Genomic DNA, 9,981 nt, shown 5'->3' on the forward strand with positions numbered 1-9,981 from the left:
ACATGACTGTGTTGCTCTCACTAATGATTTTTGTTCCCCCAGGGCAGACTTAAAGAGTGACCCTTTGGAAAATCCAGACATGGTCCTCTATGTGGATGGTTCAGCCTCCAGAGACTCAGAGACAGGAAAGAACAAAGTAGGTTTTGTCGTAGTCTCAGATCACGAGGTCCTCAAGGCGTCGTATCTGCCCTCGAACCTGTCGGCGCAGGCCGCAGAGCTCTGTGCCCTCATTGAGGCATGCAAATTGGCGGCAGGGCAATCTGTCAATATTTTTACGGACAGCAGGTACACGTTTGGCGTTGTGCACGATTTTGGCACCATTTGGAAACACAGAAATTTTCTCACTAGCACAGGATCTCCCATTGCACATCATAAACTGGTCTCTGAGTTGTTGGATGCTATTCTACTCCCGAGAGCCATTGCTGTGTGTAAGTGTGCTGCCCATACTAACAATACTGATCTTGTGTCTCAAGGGAATGCCAGGGCGGACGCGGCAGCTAAGTGTGCAGCCTCAGCTTCCAGTTCACCCTCTAACCTTGCCTTTCCTCAGGTTTCTACCCCTTGTTTACAGCTAGCGGACCTTCAGAGCACTGCCACTCAGGATGAGAGATGAGTCTGGAAACAGGCAGGCTGTATCTTTGCAAACTTGGTCTGGGTTTGTCCCTCGGGCCGTCCCTGTCTACCAAAATACATGTTCCCTTTCTATGAAAAATTGGCACATGGGCTCACCCATGTGTCAAAAGGGGGGATGGTAGCAGAAGTAACAAAGAGATGGTTCACAAATGGGTTTTCAAATTATGCTGCGAAATTTTGCAAGCAATGCTTGATATGTGCACAACATAATGCAGATCAAGGTATCAAACTAACTCAAGCAGCACACCCAATACAGACAAACCATTTGATCACCTCCAAATGGACTTCATTGAACTGACACCTAGTGAAGGGAAAAGGTATTGCCTGGTAATAGTTGACATGTTTTCAAAATGGATTGACGTATTCCCCACAGCTAAACAAGACTCAGAGGCAATAGTCAAAGCACTCCTGAGAGATATAATTCCTAGGTGGGGTATACCTAGCAAAATCTCAAGTGACAGTGGAACACCATTTGTTAATGCAGCCCTAAAGAAAATAGGAGCATTGGGATAGACCTGAAACAACATTGTGCCTACCATCCTGCCAGTGCAGGAGCAGTAGAGAGGGAAAATGGGTCCCTTAAAAATAAACTAAGCAAAGCTTGTGCAGAAACGGGGCTCGGATGGACAAAAGGTCCTCCCTGTAGTACTCACACAAATGAGGATGCAAACTAGGCCTAAACATGGGTTAAGCCCATTCGAAATTCCATTTGGACGAGTACCCAAAATAGGGACAGGGCCACCCCACGGAACACTGCTGAACAGCAGACTGTGTGATGATGCAATGTTGAATTACTGTGCAACGTTGTCCTCTGCTTTGAAATTTATCCACAAACAGGTAAAAGAAGCACTTCCCAAACCCGCTGAGGGATCTACAACCAGGGGATTGGATCATGGTGAAGGACTTCCAATGAACCAAGTGGAACAAGCCACGGTGGAATAGCCCATTCCAGGTCCTGCTCACGACCCCAACGGCAGTGAAGGTCACAGGCAGAGTGACGTGGATCCATGCTAGCCACTGCAGGAGGGGTTCCTGAACCGGCTGAGCAGGAGGAAAAGAAGGCCTAAAGGTGATGATACACGGGGCAACTTTTTGGGCAATGTTGCCGAGCAATGTTGCTGGGCAATTGCGTTTTGACTCTTTTCTATTGAGATTGGGCAACATTGTTTCTTTCTGAATGGTTTTGATAATCTCTGGCAACTTTTTGAGATAAGCCAATCAGAACGCGAGTATCGAGTCATGTGACCTCCGGTGAGGTTCGGATCAGAAATTTCAAACAAATATGGCGGCCGCTCAGTGTCAGTGGAGTGAAGAGATGGAGAGACTCCTCATTTGTTTTTACGCCGGTAAGTTGTTATTTTAATATTCTATATGGAGGAATTTACCTCACCAAAGCTCTAAAAAACAACAGACAGCTTGATTAAATGGTCACAGCAAAAATTAAGACATCGATTTTTTTTTTTTTTTTGCTAACTGTAAACTGCCGTTAGCTAGCCGCTTTTCCATAGAGATTGAATAGGGTTGCTAATTGCTAGCTAACTAGCAGCGAAAATCGGCATAGCCTAGTGGTAGCAACTCAGGCTGGATGTTTTCTTTCATTCTTTTAATTTTAAAAATGTTATCAGTGAGTCAAATATCCATATACAGTGTCAGCCCTGGGCAGGGCCGTAACCAGGATTTTTCAAATACCGAGGTCAAGCATGGCTGACAGCACCGAAAGTGAGGACAAAGGCCCTAAAGTTAGGACACCGTCACGTTACGGGGGGGGACTTATAAAAAAAACGTATGAAGTCAATATATATTTATTAACTTGGAACACCTATCAAAAAGAGAAATGTGGAAAATGATGGTCAAGACCATGTCAACAAGAAACAAAACATCACTGTAAAGTCACTGTAAAGAGTTGTGTCCATCTATAGACACTGAAAAAACAGTCTTTGCCATGCCATAGGCCAACATATTTATTCACTTGAAAATGACCATCAAAATGAAAAAAAAAAAGAAAAATCGAAAAATGAGTCAAGAAACATGTAGGCCTACTGTCATTTAGAGAGAATTTCTCTCTGTGGCGGTCTGTGTCCGCGTGTCTGTCTATCGCACCTTTCCCTCTGCTCCCCACATCAATGTCAATGCGACAGAGCTTGCAGAAGGCGAAGTGTTCTCCTTTTTGGCTCTTGCCGACAAAACGATGCTCTAAGCACCAAGCATTTTTAAAGGATGTCCTTCATTTCGGCATGAGTATTGTTCAACAGCATGCGTGCCAACATTCATGGGTTTTTCCGTACAAACATTCGCACTGCGCGCGCAGCTCGGAGGAGCAAAAATCAGTCAATCGCGCGAGCGCAGCTTCTGAGTGACAGCAGCTTCCAGCCAATCAGAGGCTGCAGAGGATCCATCAGCTGCGCACGCAGCGCGAATGTTTGTATACGAGAAATCCCTGTAGGCTATCTTTGCCTGTATGTCATCGCAGAATAGCAAGTGTAAATAATGGGCGGGGATTTGTGACGATTGATGCAACGGTGGCGGCTGAGGGTCCGAAATGAGGACAAAATGTAAAAAGTGAGGACGCGTGACAGACGTCCGGACAGACGGCTCTAAAACCGGACTGTCCGGACGAAATCCGGACGAAATCCGGACGAATGGTCACCCTAGAGAGCGTAGACTACACCCTGCCTGTTTTATCCAAAACCCAACTTCCCTGGCCGACACTAGTATAGGCTACGTCGCGTGACGCTGCGTTAGACACGGCAACGATAGAGATAGAGGCTGAGAGATTTCAGATGACATTAGACAAATGTGAATTTTATTGGGGGGAAATACAGATGACGTGGATGTGGACGCTGCGTTTTACATTGATCACTGCTCGAATTCAGCGTAGACCAATTTTAAATTTCTGAAAAAAATACCGAGGACATGACCTCAGTGTCCTCAATGGTAGTTACGGCCATGTCCCTGGGCATCTTATTTTTTGTGAATAGTTAATATGACTGTTAATCCTAGTTTTTTAACCTTATGCTCTAGAACACCAGTGTTTGTGGAATGTGAAAGCAAAGGCATACAGGAACAGAGACCTGAAGAAAAAGGCTTTTGAAGAGCTCTGCCAGCAACTCTCAAATGAGCAACAAGTTGTCAGTGGTAAGTGACACTGTGAAAAGTTTTGGTAAAACACTCTTATTTGAGGGTGTCTGTCTGCATACGAGAGACACAAGCTTGTCATTTAAACACAACATGGCACATGAACACTGATGACTGCTGTCAAGTGTCTTTCAGTTTGTGTAATGCAAAGTTGGCACTGTTTGGTTTGCAGGCATTAGGCATACAAAAAACGATTGTCACTTAATGACAACAATCATAATGAAGTGTCATTAATATTCATGATGTATGTTAAACAAGCATACAAGGAATGTGATAACAATTCTGTCATGTCTTGTGTTGGTCTAGGTCTAATTGATGAGATTGTAAACTATCCTATTCCTATTTTTCTGTACTTTTCAGAGGAAGACGTGAAGAAGTTGTTTAAAAATTTGAGAACAGTTTTCATGAGGGAGCATGGAATGGTATCGGATAGCAGCAGGTCTGGGGCTGGCACCACTGAAGTTTATGTTCCAAAATGGAAACACTTCCAAAGTTTGATGTTTCTCCATGACTCCTGCATACCTGATGAAAGTTCAGACAACATGGATAAACCAGAGTCAGAGCCATCTTCTTCAGCATCCTCCCAAACCCCAGACAATACCACACCTCTATCTCCTCAACCTCAGCCTTCAGAGACCCCAACAAAGAAAAAAACAGACAAAAAAGCTAAGGAAAACAAGGCTGTTGAAGCAATGGACTATGCACTTGACTTCTTGAAAAGAAAAGCCACCTCTCCACATACAAGTTTTTTCCAATACCTTGAGACCATTCTAGAGGGCCTGCCGGAAAACAAGGTAAAAAGGCTGAAGAGGGAAATAATTAACATGGCACTCAGTGCAGAAGAGGAAGAGTAAACACTTGTTACGATTGTTGTTGTTGGACATTATCATTCGGTATGATCTGTGTATTTATGTCGATTATTTATTTAAGTGTACACATTAAACATAACTTATCATATTAATCAACCCTATTTGTCCCATTGATCATTTTTTACTTTAAAGTTATTTAATAGACCTAATAGCATATGCCTTCACTGCCTTTGATGTAAAATAAAGATGATGTAGCCTATTTGATTGGATTGATGGTATAATTTTATTGGCTCACACACCTTTTAAAAGAGGAATCTTCACTGGAGTGAAGACTCCTACATTAAGAAATAGAATTTTCCTGCCAGCTCACTGCTCCATTTGTATTGAAGTAGCTGCAGTACTCCTCTCTCACTTCTTTTGCTTGTACACATGGGTTTCTGTCAGAGGAAGCAGCAATTGGCTGCATACACTCTGGTTCTTCTCTCCAAGCCCCACGAATAATTTGACCTGTTTCGGTGCCCTCCTGATCAACCAGGCTTGGAGGGGTGTAGGTGTAACAGGTAAGAGATCCACTTCTCAGGTAATTGTGAAGAACACAAGCAGCTTTTGTTGTTATTACAGCTTTAGAAGGTTCCAGAGGGATTGATTGGCAGAAAACTCTGAAACGGTTGGCTAAAACTCCGAAAACATTTTCCACACAACGACGAGCCCGTGATAGCCTGTAGTTGAAGATTTGCTTGTTTTTGTCTAGTTGTGCTCTTGGGTATGGTCTCCTCATCCATGGTTTCAAACCAAAGGCCTCGTCTGCCACAACAGCATAAGGAACAGGTAGTTCACGGCCAGGCAATGCTTTTTTGGTGGTGGAATGTTCAGTTTGTTGTCCTCTAGCGCCCGACTGAGCCCACATTTGGCCTAAACTCCCCCATCACTCACTCTGCCATTTGTTCCCACATCAATATAAATGAATTTTAGGTCTGCATCTGCAAGAGCCATAAGTACAATTGAATTAAAACCTTTATAATTATAGAAGTGGGACCCTGAATTGGGTGGAGGCTGGATACTGATGTGCTTCCCATCGAGAGCACCAATGCAGCGTGGGAAGTTCCATCTCTCCTCAAATCTGGTGGCGATGTTATTCCACTCCTCTTCAGTTGATGGTACTTTGAGGTAGTTTGGTTGCAGAGCATTATAAAGAGCCTCACAAGTCTCGATTACAATTCGAGAAATGCTGTGTCTACTGACCCGGAATACATATTCTAGTGATCTGAAGGTATGTCCTGTGGCCAGGTAACGTAAGGTTATTGCCAGTCTCTCCCCCACAGGTATGGCCTCCCTCATCACTGTGTCTTGCCTTTGTAGTGATGGTTTCAGCAAGCACACGAGACTGTTAAAAGTCTGCTGCTCCATTCTCAGCCAGTTTTTGTAGCTAGGAGGGTCTTCATCTGCCAATTCTCTCAGTAACTGGCTGTAACACCCCCTTTTTCTCCTGAGAAGCCATCTCCTGGTCCATGTCCGTTTCTGTTTCTTCTTACTGAGATGATGGAAATATATGGTTAGGCCCATGTATTTGCCAATGTATCATTAAAGGTCCACTATGGTTGTCTGTGTACTTAGCATTTTATTGACATTTTTATATCTGAGTTTTTAACAGAAGAAAATATTTATTTGAATTTATAAAAGTTTGAAATAATGTCAAACTTTTGGCCAGAATATCTATTCTATTTATCGATTTTCCAAAAGTGTTACTTACTTGAGTGAAATAATTACTGAAGCCAAGACAACAGCAACAGCGGCAAATGTTTCAGCGTCCATTTTTGCAGTGTCTGTCTCCTTGGCAATGGCTTTACTTCTTATCTGATTGGTTGTTGCCCATTGTTAGTTGCCCTGAAAAGTTGCCCTGTGTCTCACCTAGTTGCCCGTTGCCAGCAACATTGCTCGGCAACATTGCCCAAAAAGTTGCCCCGTGTATCATTACACTAAGTGACCAGACGCTGACTAAAGCTCACGAGGAAGAAAGGCATCACTACATGGAACAGTGCGAGTATCACATCAATCACGCATGCACCCTCAATAGGGAAGAGTATTTCAGTGTCTAGCCAATAGATAAGTCTTAGGGTTTCGAGTTTCCTCCAAGTCCCGGTGAGGTGGGACGAGGGCTGATAGGGCGTGCCCGCCCTCTGAGCGCCAATACACGTCAAGAAGGGCAAGGGTTAACTCGGTAACATCACTGAGGCACTGAACAAGATGTGCAAGGTTGCTGAACAATTATGAGCAGATGAACATGGAGGAGTTGAAGACAGCTGATCGTGTTGGTTTAGTGGATGGAAGACTCTAATTCTATCCACCATACCGGTCCTGGGCTTAGTGATTGTGATGCTATGTTTGCTCCCTGTTTTCTGTCAATGTTGTATGTCTGTGTTTCAGAGGCAGCTGACAAATATTGGTTACCAGACGGGAAAATAGACTCAGATGACTTACCTGACTGGCCTCCAAAACCCACACGAAGACCAAAACCCACCGTTCGATGACATCAGCACAGTTGACATGAAATTAGCCTGAACTTAAAACATTTTCATTTGTGGTTGTTTCCTGTTCTATTGTTTCCTGATCTATGTAAGTAGCTTGCTAGCATTAACTTAAGATGTCTATGTCTTATAAAAAAACAGCCCTAGCATTATCCCTGTACACTCAATGACGTGTTAAGTTGAATCTCTCTGAGAACTCTTATCACTGAAACTGTGTACATTTCTTTTCTTTCTTTAGCAATTTTTATCCTATAGGATAAAAAGGGGGGAGAATGTGAGGGGAAATTTAGTGGATGAACATTCCTATTCTCTGTGTTTCTGTGTGTTGAGCTCAAGTGGCCTAATATACTGAGAAAGATGTTTTTTTCCAATGTTGTAATCACTTTTCTGTGGCCTTGGTGGTAATGAGCAGGGTGCTTGAGTTCGTGCTAACTACGCATCTTCTCATGATGTAACCACCTTTCCTGACCTCGGTGGTGATAAGCAGGGAGGTTGAGCTCTCCCTAACTCGCATCCGCCTGCACATACCGTACCAGAGCACGCCAGGTGCACGCTTTAACAAAGCTTCATAGAAAATCTTGAGCCAATCACGTGAGGACACAAGCGGCGAGCGAATGCTTTCGGAGTATAATAGATAACATTCCTAAAACACAACTCGGAGTGCGTGTACTCTTGGCATCATCAGAAGTGGTGTCTTCTTCTATTCTTCTCTTTCCTTTCCTATTTTATATATCTGTTTATATGATCTACTATAATAAATAACTGAAAAGACGACTGCTAAGCGTTCTGAAGTGTTTATTAGAAATTTCCATTACACCTTTTACCTTGTGTGTTTGTCCTAGTTCATTTGCTTGGTAGACCATCTATTTTCTATTTGTTTTACATCTCTCGCAAGTGGCAACACACTGACATGTTTCATTACAGTCTGTCTGAACACACTGCCACGTTATGTTCCTTTTTTTTACTCTGAGGAGTAAAGGAGTTTAAAAAAAACTGTTGGCCAAGTGTTGTCTAATGTTTTGTAGAGTTTAAGATGGGAATTGCAAATTATTTTTGATGTAAAATCAAATGAAATGTAAAAAATGTGATTTGACTATGTAAATGAATTAACTGGTGTCAATGCAAACAATGTTAATTTGGTGCAATGTAAAAACATTAGATTGGTTCAATGTCAATATATTAGTTTGGTTCAGCAACTGAAATGCAAAGAAATTCATTTGGATCAAGGAGAACAATTAAGTTTGGGTCAAGTGCAGTAATATTGTTTGTCAACGTAAAAGAATCAGGTCGTAACAAGTGACTCAATTTAGATTCTGTTAAGTCAAATATTTTAGATGTGACAAACGGACATCATTTTTTAAAATTTCAGTAAGGGTATACTTTTTACTGTATACAGAGAGGCACTCAATTTGCAAAGAGAAATACTGGAAGAAATTGGTCAAACTGGCTAATTTTAATAATCTATATGTTAATGTGGAAGATGTTATTCCAAAAGGCAATTTTGTTTTAAAACTTTACCTGCAAAATTTCTCATGGATCTGTCTAGTGCACCATAAACTCCATCGGCATGTGCATGCTCAATATCTTCTAAGCTGACCAGCACATTTCTCACTTGGCCATTGGGAAAGAAGCAAATGGCATTTCAAAGTGCATAAAATATGTAGTATTAAACATTTCTTTTAGGATTTCATTATTTTTTTCCGGCCATTTTTCTAACAATAGCATCAATTGGCCCCTGTTGTCCCCATTCAGCACAGGCGGCAGCATTTGCAGCCATAAGCTGTCTAGATGAATCCCAATGACTCTGAAGACATCCTTTTCTAACAGTTTTGCAACCGGATATAAAGACAGATGAACCACCTCCATACTGAGTGTAATACTTGCAGATCATCCCATCTTCGTCAGTGTAGGCGAGTCCCCTGAATTCCTTGAGCCAACTTTGTTGAAACTGTCTCTCTTGTTAGCTTCATAGCTCATTTTATTTTCAGAATGGCTTTTCCGTTCTTTTCCTTGTTCTTGTTTCCAGTTATCAGACTGGTTTTAAAGTTCAAACTAAAAGCTGAACAGTCTCTTCTGCTTCGGCTTCTTCGTTGCCATCTTGTATAGCGCAGACTGAGTACAGTTGAAGTTCTGATTGGTCAAAAATAATCGTCGAAATATTCAGCAATGACCAGTCATTTCCGAGAGATACCGTTTTTACAATAGCTGTACCGACATCAGATTTACCTCACTACCCTCTGCTTGGGGGACAAGCAAACTTTGTTCGCATACTGAAGCCAAGCGGAGATGTCCGGCATCTGTTGCTGTTGTCTGAAAAAAAAAAAAACTACAGCTAAAAAAGCTTTACTACCAGATTACTTGGATAATCTTAGTCAGAAAGAAGCAAATGATAGATATACGCGGAAATTAGTTTATTAGCGGTTCTGATACATACAAAATTCTTCGAAACAACTGGAGTGACGGTGCAGATTTGTGGCCTAGTGTTAGCTACATGTTGGACTATAGAGGGTTCCCGCATGACGTCACCGAGCCGCGAGATTTCGGTAGTCGCCATATTGGAAGACCAAGTACACATCTATGCAAGTACATACATACATAAAACAAACTACACCTGAAATGTAGCCAGGGCCGGTTCTGCCCTAATCTGGACCCGGGTGCAACATCGCGCAACCCCCCCCCCAAAAAAAACAAAAACAAAACCCACCAGTCTAAATCAGGACAACCAGTGTTCGAACTACGGGGGTACTCGGGGGATCCGAGATCCCCTGAAACAGACATGAGATCCCTTGAAAACATGATTTGGGAAATGTTGGGGGGTCTCTAAAATATTGGCAAAATGATGTTTATTGACATAGCAATCGTGTGTAACGGGAAGCATT

General features: G+C 42.4%; 1 protein-coding gene across 1 annotated transcript; it reads left to right on the plus strand.

Moving 5' to 3' along the window:
* Positions 1-1,747: 1,747 nt before the first annotated feature.
* LOC132885960 (uncharacterized) lies at positions 1,748-4,660 on the plus strand. The gene is made up of 3 exons (XM_060920488.1): positions 1,748-1,979; positions 3,655-3,768; positions 4,129-4,660. The coding sequence occupies exons 1-3, from the start codon at positions 1,916-1,918 to the stop codon at positions 4,620-4,622; spliced, it is 672 nt and encodes a 223-aa protein (XP_060776471.1). The 5' UTR covers positions 1,748-1,915; the 3' UTR covers positions 4,623-4,660.
* Positions 4,661-9,981: the final 5,321 nt, after the last annotated feature.

Source organism: Neoarius graeffei, chromosome 5, assembly GCF_027579695.1.
Source record: "Neoarius graeffei isolate fNeoGra1 chromosome 5, fNeoGra1.pri, whole genome shotgun sequence".
Classification (NCBI taxonomy): Eukaryota; Metazoa; Chordata; class Actinopteri; order Siluriformes; family Ariidae; genus Neoarius; species Neoarius graeffei.

Coding starts and splice junctions, on each gene's coding strand:
- LOC132885960 (XM_060920488.1), top strand. CDS start 1,916: ATGGCGGCCGCTCAGTGTCAGTGGAGTGAAGAGATGGAGAGACTCCTC. Junction 1,980..3,654: donor CCTCATTTGTTTTTACGCCG/GTAAGTTGTTAT, acceptor CTTATGCTCTAG/AACACCAGTGTTTGTGGAAT. Junction 3,769..4,128: donor TGAGCAACAAGTTGTCAGTG/GTAAGTGACACT, acceptor TGTACTTTTCAG/AGGAAGACGTGAAGAAGTTG.